At 45.6% G+C, this 24,698-nt stretch overlaps 2 protein-coding genes and 1 non-coding gene across 3 annotated transcripts; 1 reads left to right on the top strand and 2 right to left on the bottom strand.

The window, feature by feature from the left end:
* Window positions 1-1,100: 1,100 nt before the first annotated feature.
* On the bottom strand, window positions 1,101-1,172 carry TRNAA-UGC (transfer RNA alanine (anticodon UGC)). The gene has a single exon. It is a non-coding gene; the product is annotated as a tRNA-Ala (tRNA).
* Window positions 1,173-1,358: 186 nt separating this feature from the next.
* mRF1 (mitochondrial translation release factor 1) lies at window positions 1,359-11,677 on the top strand. Its single transcript, XM_077644256.1, has 7 exons — window positions 1,359-1,849; window positions 2,352-2,443; window positions 4,360-4,543; window positions 5,700-5,863; window positions 7,445-7,562; window positions 10,852-10,988; window positions 11,442-11,677. Exons 1-7 carry the CDS (start codon window positions 1,396-1,398, stop codon window positions 11,640-11,642), a joined length of 1,350 nt encoding a protein of 449 aa, XP_077500382.1. The 5' UTR covers window positions 1,359-1,395; the 3' UTR covers window positions 11,643-11,677.
* RpL12 (ribosomal protein L12) lies at window positions 11,676-23,278 on the bottom strand. Its single transcript, XM_077644257.1, has 5 exons — window positions 23,108-23,278; window positions 22,897-22,970; window positions 22,621-22,801; window positions 20,720-20,919; window positions 11,676-11,754 (listed from the first exon to the last, which is right to left on the bottom strand). Exons 1-5 carry the CDS (start codon window positions 23,142-23,144, stop codon window positions 11,749-11,751), a joined length of 498 nt encoding a protein of 165 aa, XP_077500383.1. The 5' UTR covers window positions 23,145-23,278; the 3' UTR covers window positions 11,676-11,748.
* Between the last annotated feature and the right edge of the window lie 1,420 nt (window positions 23,279-24,698).

Here is a 24,698-nt window from a genome sequence, read left to right as displayed (position 1 = left end):
GTGTTGGCAGACGAATTGTGATAGCATGTCCCTGCCATGCGCAGCCGAAGAATTAAAAATGCTAGTGCAGACAGCTTTGAGACGTCATTGACAAGATGTCTTCCAGACATCTCTGAACAGTGTCTTGTAGATGTATTTTGTTGCCCAAGATATACCTACGACCAGTTTAGATGTTCCAAGACAGCTACAAGATATTTGCTCAGTGGTTATACATGTCATTCGCCGATATATATATATATATATATATATATATATATATATATATATATATATATATATATATATATATATATATATATATATATATATATATATATATATATATATATATATATATATATATATATATATATATATCCGCGGCGGTCGAATTTCGATGGAGGCGAAATTCTAGAGGCCCGTGTACTGTGCGATGTCAGTGCGCGTTAAAGAACCCCAGGTGGTCGAAATTTCCGGAGCCCTTCACTACGGCGTCTCTCATAGCCTGAGTCGCTTTGGGACGTTAAACCCCCATAAACCAAACCAAACATATATATATATACATACACACTCGCGACTTGCTGACCTCCATGCGGCGCCAGTTTTCCTGATATTCGTCCCAAAATTATGAGCAATCGTTGGTACGGATGGTGTTGTACCATTTCTCGTTGTATAGGTATAGCTTACATGTGCTAGTCAAGTTGGAATTCCCGCTCTCACAAGCGAGCGCAATATGCGTGCGTGCTATTCTGAGGAAAGGAAAGGCGCATATATATACAACTGGGTCCCTGGGTCAATGGGCACCTCATCCGCTCTTATGTAGGTATGTGGCGGCGTTGTCCGCCTTCAAAAAAAAAAAAAACGAGCTTCGCACAATGTTTGATGCTCGACAATGCTAAAACGCCAGTCTGCGCATTAACTGAAATAAGTGTTTTTCTCCCTCAGCCGGTATAAAGTGATCGTCGAGGCGTGGGGCTGTTTCTTTTGCCCTGCTGATCTACAAAATGATGTTGATATAATAAGAAATGCATACTGAAGAAGTTGGCGCGGAAAAGACGAGGACAAGCGAGACAAAGACGAGCGCTCTCCTAAGAAATAATAAGAAAGCTGCAAAACGTAAGTGGAGGTGCCGGGGATCGAACCCGGGGCCTTTCACATGCAAAGCGAACGCTCTACCACTGAGCTACACCCCCATCTGCCTGGTGGCAGCGTAAAGTAAATATTTAAACATTTTTACTCATTTTATTTTTGACATTTTTGTTTAGTTGTCAGGACTTTTTGCAAAGCGTAAAGAAATTATCGCACGAATGTAAATACGTTTGCTCAATTTTTGCGATAGGTCGCGCTAGCTAGTAATTGGCGCGCGCGCCTCCGTGCAGGCAGAGGCCACGTGATTGTACCACGTGATTGGTGAAGATGGCCGCTTCCGTGACCAGACGACAGGCCGCTTGCAGTTTGCGGATTTTCACGCACGCGCGGATTCCGCTTAAACATTTACTGCACAGTAATGCGTCGCAGTGTGGAACGCTACACAGAAGCCGCTTCAACCATATTCCTTCACATCGAGCGGTAGAAGCCTGTGCGTTGCGGCCATGTTACCTCTTCGCATCGACGCCGCACCGACGCTGCTTCGCAACTCTACCGGAGAAAGGCAGTCTAGCCGTGGATCCCAAGCTTTTGTTGAAGTACTTCCAGATCGTGGCCAAAGAACTGAAAGATGTAGAAGAAGAGCTCCTCCGACGCTCGCTGGATGCGAAAAGAACCAAAGAACTCAACGAGAAAGTGGCACGGTTATCGGGCGTAGTGCGGTTGTTTCAAAAAGTCAACGAGCTCAGAAAAGAAGTTGATGGGCTCAAGGACCTGGAGAAAGGTTGTGTTTTGTTTGCTTCTACCGGCCCCTGGCCTGTACGTTTTTATTCTTAAAGAACACAAGTCCGTTTCTAGCTGTCAAAGAAGTCTAGACTTCATTATGATTACCATATATCACCCTCGGTCAGAACGAACATTGCTGAAGGAGTGACTAAATTTGCACGTTTCGCTGGTGCCTTTATGCTAACTGTGTGCTGATCATTCTGATGGTAGCGTACGTATTCATGCGCCTTTGAAAGTAAAATAAATAAGTTAATAAATTGTAGTATGTAGTACGTTTATGTAATGCAGTTCGTCAGAAACGTGTATTAATTCATATACAAGCTCCGCTGTACTGCCTGCGAAGTTGTTCAACTTCATCGGAGCCGTAATTAATTTCTGTAATAAAACGCGCCGATTTATTTTCTGTAATGCAACCACTACTACTAATTTCTGTAATGCGCTTCAGCTACGTGCGTGCTGTGCTAATGTTTTCATATTTCGTGTCTGCACTTTGCTTCCAGACTTTGCCAAGACGGGTGACAGTGAAATGCTTACCATGGCCTTGGACGACCTGAAGAAATGTGAGGCTGAAATGCAGGATCTTTACGATCAGGCAAGCAGCTCGCATTGATGTTGTCTGCTTCTCTGCCTTTCTGGCTTTAATAACTTGTGCATGATCAATTATTTTGATGTTGGGACGTGGCGTTTGTATACTTCTCATTGAATTTATTCTGAGACTGTGAGTTTTGTTGTGTTATCAGCTCGATTACATGCTGGTACTTTGAAGTACATAGGTTTAAATAACTGCATCTGACACAGCATCTATCCATGTGGCAAATCCTTTTGCTTAAGGCTTTCTTGCAGGTTGCCATCAGGTTGGCTGGTTTTGACAAGTCGCTGGCAGGGTAAATATAGATCAGCAAAACCCAGGAAAGAAGGAAAGGAACACTACTGTGTTAGAAAGAAAAAAAAAACAGAGGCAACAGGAAGTCACCTACCTCTGTTCTTAAATATTGCAGCTATGCAGTTTAAGAATCCTTTTAGCCACCTAGGACACATACTCACACTCATATTAACCTTCAACTAACTTTCAATTAAAATGAAGGAAAGGCTGTTCGAACATGTCATAGTTGAGAATTAATGGAATATGTTCCAAATATTGTCCTTAACTAAAGCATTGAATATGTGATAGAAGAAAAAGGCAGAACTTCAAAGGACCAGGTAAGGATTCCTTGTTTAGGTGTCATTAAGTTGTATGAAGGATGGGTTTACCATCTCAGTTATGAGGTCTGTATTGTAATCAGCAATGTCCTTTGTACAGCTGATATTTTTGGGAGAAGGCCTCCTACAAAAGGTCTGCACCAGTGCGCTTTTTTGCTGTCTGTGCATAGGGCAAATAAATATGCAAGCTAACATTGTGAATATTTAGAATAGAAGACAGTAAAACAGCCCTTTCAGGCGCAGTGCCCACGTATATGGACGTGATCTGAACACTATCAAATCTCACCTATACAAGGGGCAGTTTCCACGAATGTGTACGCAAGAAATGCACTTAAGTCTGAAAAACCTTGTATAGAAATATGTCGAATCAGTCATTTGCAATGAATGCAGAAATCCTGTTTTTTAAATGGATGGCTCCATGTTTCTCAGTAGCTTTGGTATCGATATGGTGAGTGTCAAATTTTTTTCGTTGTTTTGCTAACATTAAAACTTTAACATGGCTAAAATGTGTTGACTTGTTTATGCAGCAGTCCGTTATGACGGGAATGAGTCGAGAGAAATATAATTAAGACCTTTAAAATAATGTAGAGTGGCATTGTTAATATACGAGGACCCGAAGGAAATTGCATAATTACTTTTCGGGGAAGGCTGGAATTTTTCCTGTGCAATCCTTGCATGCTGCTTATGAAAATCTGAAATTATGAAAAACTCCCTCCTTTAGGGGTTAAAGTGGATGGTTTGCTTCCGGTACCTCATCTGGATATCAAAGCTCACAAAATGCAAACAAAATCCATTTATCTCATCCTTCTTATATCTTTCACTCATGTTTTCCACACTGATCTACAGGATTATCAAATTGAAGTGTTGCATTTTTACTACATCAAATGCTATTTCTGTTACAGCACAGTTAAAAGTCAAGGTCTACTTTGAATTGGAAATAATCAACTCTTGATTTGCCGGTGGCAGTCCAACGATATGTGTTCAGTCATTATGAGAAAGCAGGTTGAATGCTGTACAACAGGCACGCTCACTGATTTGTACCTGCCTTGGCCACTTGGTATCACAGGAGTTAAGATGCTTTTAGAGATAACAAGACACATTTGGTGAGCAGAATGACATGCTATTTTCCTAATAAAAAAGTTTAGGAGAAAATGCACTGTCTCCGAGGTTGAGGGTTCTAAGGAGCCATCTGAGCTGTGTGTGTCATTATCACCAGCGAATGTAAGGGCAAGAAAAATTAACTTATTGACTGTACACTTCTCCAGTTTGGGTGCTGACTGTTTGGCTGTACACTCATTGCTTGTGCAGATTCTTGAGAACATTGTTCCTCCGGATCCTGTGGACTCGAGTGAGGTGCTGCTTGAAGTGACGGCCGGTGTCGGCGGCCAAGAGGCCATGCTCTTCACCGGGGACATCCTGCAGATGTACATGCGCTACTGCAGGTGGAAAGGGTGGAGCTGCACCCCTCTGGACTACGAGACTGCAGACCAAGGCAAGGAGCCTCAGGCTTGGGTTAGCCGAGCAGATTAGCCAGCACTGCAGTCAGGTAGAGGTGCAATGACCTCTACAAGGTCATTGTGATGCACATTCCAGCTGTCAACTGCTTTTTAACTGACACAGGAAGAGGCAAACAGGGCAAAATTTTAGAACACAAGATGTGAACTAGGTGCAGTCAGACAGGAGAGAAGTATGTTAGGAGAGTGCCTGTCCTGCTGTTCTACTATTTGTTGTGTCTGATTGTGTGTAGTCGCTTCTAGATTTTTTTTTGTAAATCATGTAATGTGTAACCCATGAAGCGAGACTTCTCATCTGGTGACAGCACTTGTTTAGACAAATGCATCACTGTGAGTTTTTACCTCCTGAGAACCTGCGAGAGAAGAAATCAGCTCTTACCTACATATGGGATCACCGACATGGAAAAAAAAAAAGGATGTGCATTGGACTTGGACCGAAGTAGTTTTGCATAGCTCTCAAACTGAAAAGCAGCATAGTGTGGGTGCCTCACAATGGGTCCTGTTATGTGTCTGAAGGTGGCATGTACTGAAATGGCACCAGCAAAGGCATTGTCATAATTATGCAGGCCACTTAGCTTGCGACTACGGCAGTGATTGGCTCTATGTCAATGTTCTTGAGGCACACCTGACAGTTTTTATGACATAGGCTGTAAGAGAGACTGCGCACAGCAGCCCTGCGTACTTTCAGCAATGGCTGCTGTCTTTATGGTAGTAGTAAGTGGTTTTATTGAAAATAATAAGAAGGAAAAGATTTTTGCTAGCCCTGGCATCTGCCATCGGTACTGAAGCACCTGAGCTGGGGCAGCGGAAATAAAGGATAGCAGGCAGAATGGAGAAATGAAATGAAAGGGTTGAGGGGACAGAAAGAGAGGGTTGGGGGAGAGGTAATGTACACAAAAACTATTTACACAATAATAAATGTATACAGGTTGCACGCGTGATATGTTCATGAAAAGGGATAAAAACACACGCGCAGTCTTTATGGGCACGAAATTTACTTTCAGCGCGAAATTCTTATGCTCGTGCTAAATAAGAGGAAACAAGCACTCAGTTCTGGAACAGGCAAAGTGCTAATGCAGATTTGGTTTTGGCTCCAAAAGCATATTGGTCATGACCTGTTTTTTCCTTGTTCAGGTGGAGTTCGACATGCCTCGTTAAACATTGGCGGCAGAGATGTGGGCAAGTACCTGAAGTTTGAGAGCGGCGTCCACCGTGTCCAGAGGGTACCGGTGACTGAAAAGTCGGGCCGGATGCACACAAGCACCATGGCCGTTGCAGTGATGCCAATGCCCACTGAGGTGAGATCCATGTGCTTTCTACCATTCCATTTATTTTCTTGCATGACATCAGCACATTCTCAAGCTTCAAAAGCCTTCTGCCATAGAAGTTGCTAGGTTGTTGTCATTTTAGAAAGACTTGGTTTGTTGCAAGGGAAATGGCTAAGTGGGCAAACGAGAGAGAACGTCACACTAAAACAGCCATCCAAGCACAAGGCTGCCCTACATATTACTCTGGGTCTGAACATCACAAATGGGTTCCACTTTGTCTCGAGTCCCGTGAAGTAAGCGCAGAAGTGCCCTCGCTGTGCGGATGGAAGCAAGCAGGTTGGAGCTGTGGACTGGGGCTTAGGCGAGAGGACCCAAGGTTGCTAATTTGTGTTCGATGCCTGTCTAGGTGGTTGAAGCCTTGGCAAACAATCGACGATATGGGAGCACACTTGGAAGCTAGGAATGGCAGAATCGAGATAGATTGGGTGCTCATCCTGTTTTCAGGCCTGGAAAGGAGCCTAAGTCTATTTAAGCCATTGGATCAGAAACCTTTCTGTCCTCAGTCCCATCCTCGATTGAGGTGCAGAACGCTTATCAAGAGAGAATTATTGTCAGCAAGTAGTGATCGACAAATCATTCAGCTCAAAATATTTCCTTGGCTCTTTCATACCTGCAACTCGTGTCAGTCAGAATCACTTTCTGTGTGTGCCTCACTACTAATACGACTACACTGGTTTCAGATCAAAACAGTCCATGAAGCGAGTTGTCTGTGTTAACAAATTATGAAGAAGTACTAAAACACTCAGAAAAGAATCATTTAATGACTAACATCTGTTTCAGTGCATAGTGTTGGGCACTAAAGTAGAGATCGACATGGTATTGGGAACTCCATGTGCATTATCCTGGTCGTCATTACCTTTGAACTAGCGCATTGCAGTTTGAAGTGCCTATTGGTCCATGCGCAATAACTTATCTCCTTCCAAGACTGTTCACATCCTAAGAACCACCATTACATTTTTGTACCCAGGTCAGCTGACAGCTGCTGAATGCAGCTTTCAATAGAGCAGAAATTGCAAAAGAGGTTGTTTTTTTTTCACAGCCATTCATTATGCAATATGGCAAATGGTAAGGTGTGTTGAGAGGCTGCCACTCTGGCTCTCTAAAGCATGAAACCACAAAAGAAAGACGTCATCACTTAGGCATCTCAATTTTTCATTTCCTTTTGCTGGTATCCTGCATTGAAAATACAGGAGCGGAAACATCTGGTATCAGTAGTCGATATTTTTGTTCTTGTCACTTCATCTATTTGCAAAACAAAAATGTGAGCTCCTATGGGCTCTGCATTTTCACCCTGTTCATTGTACAAAGAGCACGTTTTGATGTTAAAGCTGTAAACGTATTGATAAAGTTTGATCCCCAGAAAAATTATCCTAAATTCAAATATCCATATGAACAGGAGTCGTATTAACAAGGTATGACTGTATTATTGTTTTGCTGCTTCTGTCTTGTACTCAGGCTGTACTCCGCAAGCATTCTTGGAGTTGTAAGGCTTGCAGTTGATTAACTTTGCTTAAGGCTGGTTGCCTTTTTTATTATTGTTTGCTAGAATAGGTTCAGGTGGACCTCAACCCAAGGGACCTGGTCATGAAGACGAAGCGGGCCAGTGGCCCAGGAGGCCAGCACGTCAACACTACCGAATCGGCTGTCCAGATTCAGCACATCCCAACCGGTGAGGCACCACTGGTGCTAGATGCAACTTAATAGCAGGCTGCAGAGCATTTTAATAGTGTTTTAATAGCATAAGTCTGTGCAAGTTCCTGGCAGTCACTGACATTATTGTCAGCACGGGCAATATCAGACATTTCAGTGCAGAGACTAATTTGCGATGTATCCTAAGGCTAAAGGAGGCCTTGAACTGCGTTACCTCTTGTACCATTCCTCGTTGCTTTCAAATTGTCATTGAAAACAAACATCATCAGTTGCCGCTTTACTTGACCACATTCATAAGCACTATACTCGACACCTTTTCTTGGCAACGAAGGGGAGGCTACGGTGACGGAGCATCTGTAACAGTGTCATTCTTCCAGATAGTTTGGCCGCACGATGATGCACCTGTCTGCCTGACACACTGCTCTCTTCGCGATAATCTCACTTTGTTGATGGAGCAGCTGGCGCCACCTATTGAAGCTTTTTGCAACTAGACGTGCCTAGCAGATTCTTTGCAATCGAGAAAACTTTTTACCCAACTTTTTAACATTGAAAGCTGGCAGTGTGTTAGAAATATGCTTTAAATAACGAATATTGACAATGTACTGAGAAAACTAAACTACAAGCGGGGACTCTATTCCGCTATGTAGCAAAAGAAGGTGTGTTTCGGCTTTGTAGCTTCCGCTTCATTGCCAGAAAAAGCTGTCACGGAGTATAAGTAGAAAGGGATTTTAAAATTTGTAAAGTGTATTTAGTTATATACAAACCACATCAGGTGCTGCTTGTACATTTGTACACACATACTAAATACTATGAACTCCTTGTGTAGACATTGCATTGTGCAGAAGTGTGGGCATAATAATAAAGTGCTGATAGTATGTGCAAATCCATCTGCAGAACCTTTTCAAGCCAGGCATGCAAAATGAATGCGGAAAATCGTTCTTAAAGTAGCTCTGGTATGGCTGTGGTAATTGCATTTTCTATTGTTTGTTTTAAAAGGACGAGTATTTCAAAACGCTTCAAATATGGTGACTTGTATATAGTATGACAAGTTGTTGTGACAAAAATAGTAAAAAGCCTGTGTGGAGCCACAATGTGGAGAAACGAGGACTCGACAGTACTAGTATAATTAAGCATCTGGCAGGATGGCAATTTTTTCTTTGCAGTCTTGGCATGCTCGACCACATTTAGAAGGATGCGAAACTCAAAAGACGCCCGTGGACTGTATTAAAGGGGCTACAAAACACCGCTTGAACGGATGCCGGTTACGCTTCAGATGGATTCTTTGTCACACAGATGCTGGCTCAAAAAGAATTACGGGAATCTATGCATAGGAACGGGAGTTATTCAATGAAGAAATTTCAAAATACAAGCAAACAAAATGCTGCCCTCAACTCGATTTTCGCGCAGCTTCCCAGTCCCATTTCACTCTCCCAATGACGACACTCAGGGCGCCCAATCAAAACAGCCTATCTTAGCACGTGGCGGAAGTTTGCACTCCATGGTTGCCTGTTCTCTGTAACTCGTTCATGCCAAGGCTGGCAGTGCTGTTTGCATGGTTACAACAACCATGTGAACGCCTAGCTGACCCATTGATGCTTCACCGTCACATCGACGGCGCAGAAGGGAACACTGATCAGTGACGTTCCCTTACCTATGGATCCGAACTCGAGCGCGAGATACTGCGACGGTGTGACAGCCTGCGCAAGATATCAGACACATTTAGCATAGCGTGTACCGCTACTGCTTACCGCCAACCATCGCCCGTCGCTCCTAGTGCAGTGGTTGGCCACGGCGAGCAAGGAGCGGGCGCTGTTGACGGGAACGTGGCGCCATCTGGTGCCACCGCACGGTAATTCTCTACAAACTGATGATGTGCACTGCCTGATAAATGTGAAACGAACGCATCCTTCCTTGGGACCAAAACGAACACTTATAGAGTGCAATGGCTCGATCTGATCGATTCCGCAAAGCCGCTCTCAGGTACATAGAGAGTAGCCATAAGTGTTTAGTGCTAGGTCGCGGGATGTTTAGAGAGAGGTGCAAAGTCCTTCGATGCAAAAAGTAGCCAGTGCCTCTGGTGGCGTGTTTTTGTTTTATTTGATTTACAGTGCTTTTATCTAGGGCAAACAAGCTGGTTTTGTTAATGTAATATAAAACAAAAACTTGACAAAATGTATCTCGTTATTAACCCAATTTGCAGTATATTTACTCTCTGTCCAATCATCAAGCTCGCACAAAGTGATGTCATATCCGCTGCTAAAAACCGCCACTGTATGGCGACACCATCACGAATTTGTTTTTGCGAGCTAATTAAAATATTAAAAACCACAGTATACGAGGTACGACCGATGCTAATAGCATCACTATAACTCATTCTATGCAACCAACAGGCAAAACAATGCACTGAAAATGTTTTTCGGGCCCCTTTAAAGAACATCAGACGATTTAAATTAATCGAGTCCTCCACTGTGGCATCCCTTACAGCCTGTCCACTTGTCGCTTTAGGATGTTAACAATTTACAATAAAATCTGAAAAATTTAACATTTTTCTCCTTTTGAACAATAATTCATACCTGAAGGGGATAGTGTGGTGCGCTTGAGCATTGCATGGTGGTCAGATTTTATGCAGCCAGTCATGTCAAAGCTGCACACCTTTTCGTGGTCAGTATCACGGCCTATTCAATTGCTGTGAAGTGCGAATTGCACTATGGTCACCGCTGGTGCATTGTAGGTCAGAGACCATTACTGTCTGAATCCCCTTGGCCTGAGAAAGGGCCGGAATGCATTGATAGCCTCTTCCACCTTGGCCTGCCCCATTCCTGTCTTGTTGGCTAGGAAACATGTCATGTGACCTGGCAACGGGATCCGTGGTAGAGAGAAGGCAGAAAGATAGGCTTCTTGACAACACAAAACAAGGTGTCACTAGGGAAACCTCAGTCTGTTAGCCAGTGTTTTGACAAGAGGATGTTTCGGCCAAACAAAGACGCATGCTCTTTACGAAATAGTATGTTTCGGCCTAATGAAGGCGAGTCCTCTTTTCGAAATGTTGGCTAGAGGATTGAGGCTCCCCTTCAGACTTCTCAACCCTTGTTGAATTTCTTGCTACGGGACGTCATTTTATGCAGACAGTGACCAAGACCTCGAGAGAGAGGGGAGCACCAAGGTGACACTGTGATTGAAAGCATCACAAAGTGGCAACTGAACCGAGGTTCTGGTGTGAACGTTGAGAATTTTGAGACACAATGTGTTGTGGTTGAATTTCCCCACCAAAAGTTTGATGCCAGTTTTGTTTCTTCCAATTTCAACAGGGATCATGGTGGAAAGTGGCCAGGAGCGTTCGCAGCTCATGAACAAAGAGATAGCACTTAAAATCCTTAGAGCAAAGCTCTACCAGATGGAACTGGACAAGCAGGTCAGCCAGCACACAGCCCAGAGGAAACTGCAGGTAAGGTGTACTACGTTACAACAGCACCCACTGCTCAAGCTTTGAACTAAAAATCGCCAACGCTGTGTCTCAGCAGTTTAGCACAGGCAGTTCGATGCGAGCGGCCAAACTGTCGCTTCTACTGGAGGATGCACCTCTGTGCAGTTTTATTCCTGTCCGCTTTCAATATGAATGTAGTAATGAAGTCATTTGCTTTGTAATGTTGTCAATTTAATTTAGCAGGCTTTTTTTTTTTTCATACTGTTAACCCTTTTCGGACTGCTACGGGATTGTGAGGACACATTCAATCAGTACTACAAAGTTCAACTTTTTTGGAACTCTTTAGTGCATCAAATATGAATAGTTGAAAAAAATCTTGCGGCCAGCCTATGTTTGCTTTTTTACAGGATTGTGGACAATGTGTTGCATGTGATGTTAGGTTTAAAGACCATAAATATGGAACATTACTTCCAGGTGGGGTCACGAGGGCGCTCGGAGAAGATACGGACTTACAATTATGCACAGGACCGTGTCACAGACCACAGGATACCCATAACAGTGCATAATATAACAGAGTTCCTTCAAGGAGAAGAAATGCTGGACAATGTGATACAGAGGCTACTTCAGGAGTCCAGAAAAGAAATAGTCCTTGAAGTTCTTCAGGCGGTGAAGTGATACATTAGAGCAGATAAACACTACGAGAACATGTTTTGAGGGCTTCTTTCTTTTTTTATTTTGTCCAAACATGGATGCATTCCTCTGTACACACTGATGCAGCCTTTTACTCCTGAAACGACAAAGATCAATGCACCATGAGCAACTTTGCACTTAAGTGTGACAGAATTTCAAGCACTGCACTGAAACACAGGGTGCAATAATCACTAGTGACACAAAGCGAACAGAATTAAGATAGAATTATTAGAAAAACAGTCCCTTACACCGACAGAACCAAACTTGAAACTATTAAACTATTATTATACCTTGGACAAGGCATTCTAATTTCAAATGATCACAAAGTTCTGAACTAGCTAAGCGTAACCTCGTCACATACTAGGTTCATGTCTAGGTTCACATGCGACAACTAGGTCCACATAACTGTTGTCTAATGCACTGTGCTAATAAAGGACTACTTTTATTTATTAATGTACAGGCTCTTATCCAAGTGTTTTCTGATGACTTAGATAATGCTCTTGCAAGAGAACAGAACTGCCACGGCACTGGAAAATAAAACCTATCACAAGCAATTAAAGGATACATCGACGCTACCGTTTAGTGGGAGTATGACATAAGCACACACACAAAACAAGCTGTCCAATAAATTCCAGGGAAAAAGCAAATATCTGTATCCTGTTAATTTACACAAGGAAACATTTTGCAGCTAAGGTACCATTCAACAATGTACAACTATTATTACTAGCAGTCAGTACTTCAAGTGCACAGGCTGCTATCATAGACTGGTGTCTAAACAATAAAAAAGGAACTTAAGGGGGGATGAGGGTCTTGAAAACTTTTTTTTTATTTCTTAACATATCTTCCTGAAAATTGGCATGCAGATATATCTTTGAATGCTAATCCCAAATATATATTCAGATTTTATATATCTCATCTAGAAATGAAGATATGGCAAAATAATTTATGTCACTTAGGTCTTTTCTTACGGGCCATTATGGTGGTTTCTTAATTAAAAAAACTAGTTTTAAAGTAATGCTGTCATTCTTAAGGGCCCATTGCACATCCTAAAGCTAAAGAAATTTTTAAAAAGTCATCACATAGGTTATGAATGAATAACAAAGTAGGAAAGAAAAAAACAATGTGGGAGTAATTAGCTTAGATCTGACCTAATTGCTAGTCTATTGGGTTTAATGAAAATTGGAAAGCTTTAGGATGTAGCTGAGGTGTTGCTGAAAAAAATGATACCTACTTCAATAAAATCAGTCGATGCAAACATTATGAAAAGTTCCGTAAGGCAAAGGCATTTGATCGAAAAAGCAAAGCTGAGAAAATTGCATTCAAAGTTTTGCTTACTCTGACATTTTTGTTTACTGATCATATGGAAAAATTTAATGCTTTAGCATGCCGCCCAGTCATTGCTGAACACAATAACACCAAATTTACAGAAATCTGTTCATGTAAAGATTATGAAAACCTCTGTATTGCATTGGCACTTGACAAAAAAAAAAGCTCCGAAAATCACTTGCTATTTTCTTTGAATCTGCCACACATTCACAAAAGTCCTGGGCAGTAGTCATGGGTGCTGTCAGGCTTGTGCTTCTTGGCCATCCTCTTCTTCACCTTTTCAGCATTGGTGTGACCCTTATCAGACCTGCACAGCCTCTGTTTATCTTTTTCAAGGCTCCTACCAATGAGGCAGCTCCCAGGCCTGTAACCAAGCTGTGCTGCAACAGCTCTGCTGGTTGTTGCCATTCCTTGGTTGAAGCGAGAAACTGCTTCTTGCGAGGTTAAAAACAGGACAGTGAGGAGTGTCTAATGCGAATGTTCAAATGTTCAAGCTTCAGCTTAGAGCGCACAACGTCTTGGCGCTCTGCCAAGTTCGCCGAGCGCCGCCCCCCCCCCCCCCCCCCCCCCCGGAGCTCTCCTCAAAATATATATATATATTAAAAAAAAAACAAATGACGTTATCAGCGGCGGCAGCGGCTTGGCGCGCTGCCAAGGTCCGCGCTGCGCGTGCTTGTCGAAGCGTTGAGCACGCGAGCTCGGTTCAGCCGCGTCCGTCGGCACGAAGCGGCGTGCGCAAACGCCGAAGTCGACGTTAGGCTTAGGTCAGCCGGCTCGGCCGCTTCCGACGACACGGAATTCGAAGCGGCTTGCAGCGTATCAAAAGTCGATATTTTCCACGGGCTTAGTCCAGGCACATCCACCGGCACTGCAGAGACTTGCGGTAACGCCGAAGTTGACGGCGATCGGCATTGTCCAGCCGCGTCCACCGGCGATGCTGGCGTCAACAGGGTTTGTTCAGCCGCGTCCACCGGCGAAGCTGTTGTTGGCGAGCTCAGTCCAGCCGCATCCACCGAGGGTACAGCAGCTTGCGGCATCACCGAAGCTGCAGTTCTCGACGATGCAGCGCTCTACTTCTTCCATGCGCGTCTCTTTTTGCCGACTGTTTTTCGCGTGCTTGCTTTCAAGCGCGCGTCTCGGGCCATCGTGACACACGGAACAAAGACACCAGGCAGGCAAATACACGCAAGAGCACGAAATTCGGGGCTAAAAGAAGCGATTCAATAGCCAAAATGTCTACAATAACGATAAGGAAAACGGCAGAACGAAAAATACTAGGAAACAAAGAGGAGCGCGAAAAATGACGGGCGTGCAGGCGAAAGCAGACGACGGGAAGGAGCCGAACAACGCGGCCGCGGGGGGCAAAGTATGCGTCACGGCCAATCAGAGGGCTGCGCCTCGAGGAGCGCCCGTTTTACCCAATCGGCGGCCGTCTCGCGACGCTTTCCCCCCTTGCGAACGGGTGCTGATAGCTCCGCTGTGTGAGGCTCCACAGCTTTCCGAAGGGCGCCAAATTGGAGAGCGGGAAACCAGCTTTCAAACGAGACCAAGATGGCGCCGATCGGTTCGCGTCGCGCGGAGCTACGGCAGCTTGAAAATGGGGCAAACCTTCGCGCTTGGCGTTCAATTTCGGCTCACCGACGTTCCTAAATTGCCGTTTTTTTCATACTTTGAGTTGGAATTCAGCTAAAATATTTTGTAGAGGCATAGTTGGGACATTAAAGACTTCAAAATCGCAATTTTTGAAAATTGCCATTTTTGACCATTTTTCGCGATTTCAAGACCCGCGTCCCCCCTTAAAATCCCTCACACTGCAGCTCTCAAAGCAAATGCTTCATAACTAGCAACTTCGTTAACAAACTTTAGACTGCAATGAAAATTACGTGCATGTCATTAACAATGCACCAAACTGTATTGACCAGAAAGCTATTTTTCCCTGCCTAGGGACGCAACATGGAGGCTTAGTTCTGTGAGACACAAGATGAAAATGTCGATACTTTTCTATTCTTCCAATTTCTTTTTCTTCTATTAAAGAAAGCACTCCACAGTGACTACTTCCCTTATTCGTGAAACAGTTGATCCCGGATACATCGAATTATTGCCTATATCGAAAAGTTGAAAAATCCCCTCGGGAATCCCCTGCAAAAGTATAGCGCTATTGTTCGCGTATATAGAAAACTCCCGTGCACCGGCATATCGATGTATCGAACTCCATGCTGAGCTGCACCCCGGCAAGTGCGCTTCTCCTCACGAAGCTCTCGCGATCTCACGGGCGCCGCCCCAAACTCCGAGAAAGGGGCGTGTGGGTAAAAGGCACGTGACGAGGAGCACTTGGAGTGCGATTGGGTTTGAAAGGGAAGCGGGAGGAAGAAACCACGCTGGCCGCAGGCGCAGCGAGACGAACAAGGTCAGTGCAGCTTGGGCTTGTGGTAGTGCGGAGACGCGGAGCGGTGCGTCTTTCGATTCGCTTTGTTCCTTTTATTCACGAGACCAACGCGAAGGCTTGAGACTCGTGCGGTGCGTTTTTCTTTCCGCTTTTGGCACGTGTTCCGGAGCCACAGCCGCGAAAAAACGCAAGAATTTGGATTTTTCAACAAAGGTGGACATCATTCGATGGGTGGAGGTTGGCGAGAAAAAGTCGTCGGCCGCCGCGGCGTTCGGAATTCCTCGCAACACCCTGAGTACGATCCTCAAGAACAAAGCCGATGTTAAGCTGAAGGCAGTGCAGTCCAGTCGCCCTGGAATGTGTCGTGTGTGCGTCCGAACCTTTGACAAAGTCGAGAAGGCATTGTACGCCTGGTTTTTGGAGACACGTGCCAAGAACATACCTGTTGACGGCCCAATGCTCATGGAGAAGGCCAAATGGTTAGCTGTGGCCTTCAGAGAAGAACGCTTCATTGGTGGCACTGGTTGGCAGCAGCGATTTAAGAGTCGCTACAGCATTGTAGGGAAGACCCTTTTGGCCGAAAGCGAGGCGACTAGCACAAGTCACATAGAGAAGTGGTTGTCCGAAGAGTGGCCAAATATTTCCGACAGCTTTTCGCCGTCGCAAATATTCAACGCAGATAAGACGGCACTGTTCTGGCAAATGCTGCCAAACAAGACTGCATCTGAAAGGCACTGCATGCCATGGTGGAAAGGACGCAAAGTGCGCGTATCGATTTTGCTTGCTGCAAATATGGATAGGTAATGCAAACTATGGCTGTTTGTTATCGGAAAGAGCAGGTCGCCACGCTGCTTTAAGAACGCGAAAGGCCTCCCGGTTCGATACGCGTCCAATAAGAAAGCTTGGATGACACGTGATTTTTTCGTTGAGTGGCTAGGTGTGGGATGCCGAACTGGAGAAGTCTGGCCGCAAAGTTTGTCTTCTTGACAATTGTTCGGCCCATCATGTCGTCTGTCCATTAAAGCAGATCACCCTCAAGTTTCTGCAGCCAAACACAACGGCAGAACTTCAGCCTCTCGACCAAGGCATTGTCAAAGCGTTTAAGGTTGATATACAGACGACGACTGGTGCAGAGGCTCCTAATCAACCTTCGAATAGGAATCGAACTCAAGGTGGACCTCCTCCGAGCCATTCAAATGCTGGCTGGTGCTCGGAACAATGTGAAGAAAAACACAACTGTGAACTGCTTCCGCAAAGCAGGCTTTATGGTAGCTGCAGACGACGGATGTCTTGACAGTGAAGACGATGACGCTGGATGCCTGGACAGTGAATTTTGCGAGCTCTCTGCATTCCCAGGCACCATCCCAGGTGGCGTTACAGCATGCGATTTCGTCAGCGCTGACGACGGCGTGCAAGCTGTAGCGGATCGCGCTGATACGGAGATTGTGGCTGGCATCATGGGTGACGAGGACGCAGACTCGAGCAGCGGCGAAGGTTCCGACGAAGAGGACCAACCACCATGCACTGCAGCTGAACTTGCATCTGCTTTTAGCATCATTCACCGCTTTTGTGGCACAATGGAAGCAGCTGGCCTTTCTCATTTGGACACTGTCAACAAGCTTGAGGACAGCATAATGAACTTGATGGTGCAGAAGATATAGCAAGCAAAGGTCACAGATTTTTTTTTCTTCCGAAATAAAGTGCTCTGGTCATCGCGCTGTGTTTTTGTTTTTTTACGCGCCTTGGAGGCACAGATCGGTAAGTTCCCATTAGTCATGACATCGGTAAACTGCCTTGAGATGTGTGGAGCTGTTAGAGAAGCTTTTGACATGCATATTTTATATTTCGAATTATCGATATATCGAACTACTTCTCGATATCCGGGATCGACTGTGTATAGACCTTTGCAATAAGGTCTCACTGGGCTTTGCCAGTGCTCAATGAACTGTCCTTGAGCACTTGGCGCTAGCCGCCGCGGTGGCCGAGTGGTTATGGCGCTCGGCTGCTGGCCCGAAAGACGCGGGTTCGATCCCGGCCGTGGCGGTCGAATTTCGATGGAGGCGAAATTCTAGAGGCCCGTGTGCTGTGCGATGTTAGGGCACGTTAAAGAACCCCAGGTGGTCGAAATTCCCGGAGCCCTTCACTACGGCGTCTCTCATAGCCTGAGTCGCTTTGGGACGTTAAACCCCCATAAACCAAACCCATAAACCAACTTGGCGCTAGCATGGTGGAAGCTGCAGCAGAACTGGTTTGTGACAGTCCAGAGAGCACGAGTTTCAACAATTCAAGGTAATTCCTACAATATGCAATTTTGTGAAAGGCAGAGAAAACATTGCAAATAAATGTGCCTTCAAAAGCTAAGTGCACCTTGCACTCTAACCACATTTGCACCCGCAAAGCATTTTGTTGCCTGCTTAAAGCTAAGCAGTTCAACACATTAGGCCATCATCATCACCATCAGCCTGAATACACCCACTGCAGGGCAAAGGCCTCTCCCATGTGTCTCCAATCAACTCTGTCCTTCACCAGCCGCATCCACCCTTTTCCAGCAAACTTCTTAAGCTCATCCGCCCACTCAACCTTCTGCCGCCCCCTGCTTCGCTTAGTTTCTCTTGGAATCCACTCCGTTACCCTTTAGGACTAGCGGTTATCTTGCCTTCGAATTACGTGCCCTGCTCAAGCACATTTCTTCCTCTTGATTTCGACTAGGACGTGATTAACCCGCGCTTGTTCCCTCACCCACTTTGCCTGCTTCCGGTCTCTTTACATTAGCTAGCTATGTGCCTATTTCACCGCTGACTTAGTTGCCACATTGCTTCGTACCGCATCACGTACTTTTATTTCATGTATTTTTTTCTTATATACATCTCCACAAAGCATGGTCCAGTAGAACTGATATGCATGCACAAATCGCGAAGCTACTGCATCACAAAGCTTGGTGTTTGCCATACAGCAAAGTTGTTTACAGGCACTTCATCTAATGGTCTGCACCTTTGTCGTACCTCTGTGCTTTAGCACTAACCCAAAAGCTGCTTTGTGAGTTACAATCAACCCTCGAAAATTTAAGCACAACAGGGACCGAAAAATTTTTCAAACTGAAGGGAGCCTTTCTAAGAAAGTATGCTTGAGGTTGACAGCACCAAAGTGTCAGGAGGAAGAAACTGGACATTCAAATTAACGAGGTTCAACTGTATCTGTAGCCAAACTCTTTTCTCGTTTCTCTTGGCTACTTTCATACCTAAACTTTTCTTTTACCCATTCGCTGGTAACTTAATTCAGCCAATACATTATGCCACAAAGCTCGAACCAGTAAGTAGCGCTTACCCAGCATTGTGCCAGCATCTATCTACCAGTGTCATCGCTCGGCACCGATAAGCATGGGCAACCAAACGCACAAGTGCGTTTGGATTGAATTGGCATCCATCTGGTAGCTCGCAATGTCACCGGAACAGTTTTGGCTAAACCGTCTGAATGCCGCAGGATTGAGACAGAAGCTTTGCAGCTTTTGACTACAGGTGGTGACAGGTGCAAGCCACACCTGCACCTGTCACATGCCACTTTCCTTGCGCAGATGGCGCTTCACACAACCAGATTGAGCACAACAGCGTACGTTCACTTTCAACCAGTTTTCTGTTCAGCAGTAAAATATCCTTGCGCTGCATCAGAGGGCGCCACATCTAGTGAAAAAGAAAAACAGACAAATCCATGCTGCCGATGTGCGATTTGAGACCGGTCCCCACCCATGAGGCATTTTCAGAACTGGCACTAATGCAGCGAGAGAAGCGCTGCCATGAGGTTTGGCATTAATCCGCACTGGTCTACAAAGGGGCAGTAAAGGTAAAATGCAGCGTCCCTACTGGTTTATGCTACTCTCACATAAACTTCCCCTATGATCACATTTTGTGCCGGAGAACAGAGAAGCCACATGAAACATCTTTGCACTGTCTCCACAGCACAGATAAATTGTGACATTTCAAAAGGCGTGCGCCGGCACAGGTTACCGTATTTACTCGAATGTGACGCGAGTTTTTTCCCGTATTTTTTTCCTTAAAGTCTACCCTCGCGTTATAATCAAATACCGCACTTCGATTGGCCTAAAGCAGAGAAGCGGTGCAGCCATTTCAAAGCAATCAGCTTGGTTTCGGTTTCCGCAGTTTTGCGATCATATGCTGGCAACATGGGTACCACGAAAGCCAAATCCTCATCCACCCAAAGTCAAAGCGTTCGGGCTCGGGCTCAACGCATCGTCGCGTCCTGTTCTTGTAGCGTCGCACGCAGTGTATTGACTCGGTGCACACGATGGCAATGCGTCGCGCTCAATGCAACACTCGTTTTAAGAGAAAAGCGATCCTGTTAGCTGAAGAGGTCGGGAATTATGCAGCAACCGAGACTTGACCTCAACGAGTCAACCATCCGCGGACGGCAGTTGCAGCGGGAGGGGCTTTTTAAATGTGAGCCCAACTGCTAAGTATTTCGTGAGCCTCGCCACTGCCATCACGTCCAGCTGGAGAAAAGTCTCGGACTTTGTTATCGAGCAGCGCAACCATTCTCATGGGGGTCAGTGTCGAGCTGATCCGTTGGAAAGTTAGAGACGTTGCTCGGGAGGTGGGAAGTTCAGAGCATCTCGTGGGTGGGCCCAAACGTTCATGGAGAGGAATGGATTCTCTCTGCGGCGAACAACATCGATGCGGCAGAAGTTACCGAGAGACTTCAATAGCAAAAAAGAGGACTTCGTTTCTGAGAACTCGGCCTCCGAAAGCGAGGAATATGGGTAAACATGTTGGCCACGATGTCTATTAAAGGTACTTTGTTTTGTGTCCCTAAGCCTCGTGTTACATTCGTGGTTTTATTTTTTCCCGCTGGGCAGCATGTAAAGTAACCCCTCGCGTTACATTCACGGTCGCGTTACATTCGAATAAATACGGTAACTTTTCTGCCACAATAAAGCAAAGATGACAGCCCTCATGACTTAGAAAAAACTATTCTGCACTATCCTGCCAGGTGTGATAGACGCTGGTCAGGCATAAGCATCAAACAAAAACCCTTGAGCGCAGCACACAAATCGGAATACTAGCCCTTGTGCCGATTCATTCCATAAAGCAGCTGCTAGGTTTGTTCAGCTTCACAGCCTGAAACTTGCCAATAACTCGCTGCGTACCTTATACATATAAAATAAAGCTCGACTAGAAAGTCTCAGCCGCACGACGCTTGTACGAACTGCAACAGAGTCTCAAAAAAACCACTGCAGCACTTCACACATCACCATAAAGGAAATGTCACGCAACCAGTGATACCTTGTCCAGGTTATGAAGGTAATTTACATCTGTCTAATGTGGACGCAGACACCTACCTCAGGCACTTCGACGTCTCCACTGTTCACCTTGTCGATGACGTCGTGAGGGTGGCAGCCATCAACGGTGCAGCCGACCGACTGGCAAGTGCCTAGGATCTCCTTGACAGTGCCGCACAGGCTGCGTGCCATGGATCGGGCCCGCATCGTCCGCGCGATCGTCAGGATCTCATCGAAACTAAGGTTGCCACTGTGCTTCACTGCGGGGCATCAAGTTGAAAAGAAAAAAAAAACAGCATGAAACCACAAAACTTGCACTGGTAGTACAAGAAGACGGCGAGAGTACAAGAGCTGTGAATTTAAAAGCTTCGGTGCCTGCTTGGGCACACCGTGCATTTCTCCCCGGGGAAAGTCTCCAGTCTTTTTTCTTGCACTGATGCTACGCATGTAGAGTTTTAAATTGCTGACAGACAAGTAAAAATGCTTGTTTCTGTGCCCAAAAATTGCACACATGTTTGTACAGGACAGGAACTTTGGCATTGCACAACACCTATATTCCATCTCGCAAGTCGTTTGCAGCAGTGGGGGACCTAAAGCAAATACAACAAACAGTCCTTTGAATATCTAGCACACTAATTGAATGGGTAGTTTAGACTGGTGCTTGTCAAATACAGTCAGCGTGTCAATCACTGGTTAAATTAACAGAGAGCCCACATGGGCACAGCTCTGCGGACGCCTGCTGCAAAGTGATGCGCCACCATTCACAAACATGGCGTCCAGAGAGTCTGTCGTGCCTCCTGTGCGCTATCCACCGATCCATCGAAATTGCACAGCTTCCCCGAGCTGGCAAAGCAGTTAACCTTGAACGTACTCAAATTGCTTTGTATCACAAAACAAACAAACAAAGGACTATAGACATCTAACTTTAGTTCAAATGAGACATTAGATTACATGGATCACCGTGTGGTACTAGTCTATAACCGCTACATAATTTATAATTTATAACTGAATTTCTTCTCTCGAGCAGTTTCGGTTTCATCAACCGAACAATGGCTGCGACATGTAGTGTGAACACTTAGGTCATGTGAAGCACGAAAAAGCCTGTACAGTGAGTGATCTGTGCACAGTGCCAAAGCCGTACCCATCCCAAAGGTTCGATCACGTCAATGGCAAGCAAGCGCAACGCGACAGACGCCCGTGCTACCCCAGGATCGTTGAAACAACGGCTTCGTTTTCTTTCTTTGCAGATTCATGCAACTTTCGGCTAGGGCACCCAAACTGTGAGCACCCGTTCCAAAGGGAAAAGCCACACCACAATCGTGACCCACAGCGGCCGCGGAGAAACACATTTACAGAGTGCGCACCAACCTGATTGGCTCAGGTCACCATAGCATCTACAATGCTGTAAACGACTTACGAGATGAAGTATAGAATGGTAATGTTGCTGTCCTCTCTGTCTAAAGTAAAACAATTCGTTGCCCGCAGCAAAAATGTGCCAAAAGTAAAGAATTGTGCTTAGAGTACAGAATAATCTGCTGCATGGAGAACGGCGCATGTACTAGGCATGGTCCAAACCTCTACCAAGAGCACCACAGTTATCTCATACGCGAATGGCAACAATGTTAACCACCCGCTTGAAGATGACAGCATACTAACTCGAGGATAAACTAGGCATGGACAGTTGTTACGTATACTGCAGTGCAATGTGCCTGTGACGTGTACCTGATCGCCACAAACGAGGCGGAAACGCGTCCAACTGAAGGCGCAGTTTCGATAAAAACTCTCAGGGTGACTGCAAAGCGTTTAATAAACTTGCTTCAGCAGAAACCACTCCCAACTTGTGAACGTTCCATTCGAATTTCATTGGAGCCCGCACAAACCTAACTAAGACATGAAAGAAATCCTTCTGACACTGCACACGCGTGACAAGTGCACGCATGAGTTTGACAAAGGTTTCTCACCGTTCTTAACCTTCTTGCGGTCACGTGGAGGCTCTTTGAGGGCCTTTATGATGAGGGATGCGGCGCTGGGCACGACCTCGATGGTGGCCTGCCGGTTCTGGATGATCAACTTAACGGTGATCTTCAGGCCCTTCCAATCCTGCGTCGCCTTGGCGATGTCATCACCAACCTTCTTGGGCGACTGCAAGAGCCGAGGCACACAGGGGCCAGTCAGTTTCGCCATGCTTGGATGTCAACATTCGCGACTGCGTTGAACACGAAACGCCACAAACTTACCAGACCAAGGGGACCAATCTTAGGGGCCAACGCGGACGTGGCTCCTACCTCACCGCCGACGGCTCGCAGGCACACTGCACAATTGAAGAAAAAACAGTACGAGCGATAAACTTCGCCAGTATGCCAGGCATCAGCGATTCAATAATTGTTGCGGACGTATAGTCGGCATGGGTTCCTCTGGAGAAATTTTGACAGAAAACGGTGCACTCACCGACTTTAATTTCTGTTGGATCAAATTTAGGAGGCATCGTGTGAAAGTTGCGCTAGCAGCGACGTCGAAAGAAGCCTCACGTTATACTAGATTACGGTGGATTGTTCAGTTCCCGACAAATCCGCTGGAACTCAACGGCAGCCACCTTGGAAAGGAGGCGACTTGGTTGCCAACACAGGGTGGTTTCGCTGGTTTCGCTAAACCGGCCCAGAGTTGTGGAAGCATTCATAAATGTACAGTACAATCACAATAACAATCAAATTATATTTTTATATAAAAAATATTAAACAGATTATTTGTTATTCACTAGTGGTTTGAAGTAAATTTGGTAGTTTATTTTCAAGCGGTTTGCATAACCGCTATTGTTGGCTGTTGGCTGGAAAACCATCTGCTGAACCAAATAAATCCTAGTAGGGCTACTTCTATCTAGCACAACGGGAAAACGACGAATGCCGCATTTCTTGTTTCACTCTTCTTCTGGAGCCGAAGTCAACCACATATGATGGTCGCATTAATACATTGCAGAAATTTATCTATTTATTTAAATTTACCTGCTGCATCGGCTTTCAGGAGTGGCAAAATGACATGGTTGCAACGGAAAAGCGCCCTTGATAGCAAAAATGATAGCCGCCGGCGCAGCCTGCTGGCCTATGACGAATTACGCAGGTACGGTGCCGCCGACATACTTCTATTTCCCGTTTCTTAGAATAGAAGCCCCACGTAATACAACCGATCTACCTAATCATGTGAGCCAGCTGATGACGGCCGCGTAGTGTGCTGCCACTTTTCCCAACAAAAAATGAAAATGGTTTTTTGGGGAAAGGAAATGACGCATTAACTGTCTCACGGATCTCGATGGACACCCGAACCGCGCCGTAAGGAAGGGATAAATGAGGAAGTGGAAGAAGAAGGTGCATGCAGCAGTGAAGGGACCCGGAATAATTTCGACCACCTGGGGATGTTTAACGTGCACTGACATCGCACAGCACACGCGCGCTTTAGCGTTTCGCCTCCATCGAAACGCGGCCGCCGCCGCGGTCGGGTTCGAACCCGTGAACTCGGGCTCAGCGGCCGAACAAAAACCAATGTATAACGTGTGTGGGGTAAAAATTAAGTCTGCCGCCGTGCACTCGGCCCGCCGCGGTGGCTCAGTGCCATGGTTAGGGAGCTCGGCTACTGATCCGGAGTTCCCGGGTTCGAACCCGACCGCGGTGGCTGCGTTTTTATGGAGGCGAAACGCTAAGCTCCCGTGTGCTGTGCGATGTCAGTGCACGTTAGATCCCCAGGTGGTCGAAATTATTCCGAAGCCCACCACTCCGGCACCCCTCTCTTACTTTCTTCTTTCACTCCCTCCTTTATCCCTTCCCTTACGGCGCGGTTCAGGTGTCCGCCGATATATGAGACAGATACTGCGCCATTTCATTTCCCCAAAAACCAGTTATTATTATTATTATTATTATTATTATTATTATTATTATTATTATTATTATTATTATTATTACTACTACGCCGCGGTGGCTCAGTAGTCATGGCGCTCGGCTGATGGCCCGAAAAACGCGGGTTCGATCTCGGCCGCGGCGGTCGAATTTAG

This window comes from Amblyomma americanum, chromosome 11 (genome assembly GCF_052857255.1).
Source record: "Amblyomma americanum isolate KBUSLIRL-KWMA chromosome 11, ASM5285725v1, whole genome shotgun sequence".
Lineage (NCBI taxonomy): Eukaryota > Metazoa > Arthropoda > Arachnida > Ixodida > Ixodidae > Amblyomma > Amblyomma americanum.
This window is presented reverse-complemented; position numbering and strand designations above follow the sequence as displayed.

Bases quoted from the DNA above. Each gene is read 5' to 3' on its own strand.
- mRF1 (XM_077644256.1), top strand. From the start codon at position 1,396: ATGGCCGCTTCCGTGACCAGACGACAGGCCGCTTGCAGTTTGCGGATT. The intron at 1,850-2,351 runs GTTGTGTTTTGT...CTTTGCTTCCAG, and splicing joins GCTCAAGGACCTGGAGAAAG to ACTTTGCCAAGACGGGTGAC. The intron at 5,864-7,444 runs GTGAGATCCATG...TTGCTAGAATAG, and splicing joins TGATGCCAATGCCCACTGAG to GTTCAGGTGGACCTCAACCC.
- RpL12 (XM_077644257.1), bottom strand. From the start codon at position 23,144: ATGCCTCCTAAATTTGATCCAACAGAAATTAAAGTCG. The intron at 22,971-23,107 runs GTGAGTGCACCG...TCAATTGTGCAG, and splicing joins TCCAACAGAAATTAAAGTCG to TGTGCCTGCGAGCCGTCGGC. The intron at 20,920-22,620 runs GTGAGAAACCTT...GATGCCCCGCAG, and splicing joins CCGCAAGAAGGTTAAGAACG to TGAAGCACAGTGGCAACCTT.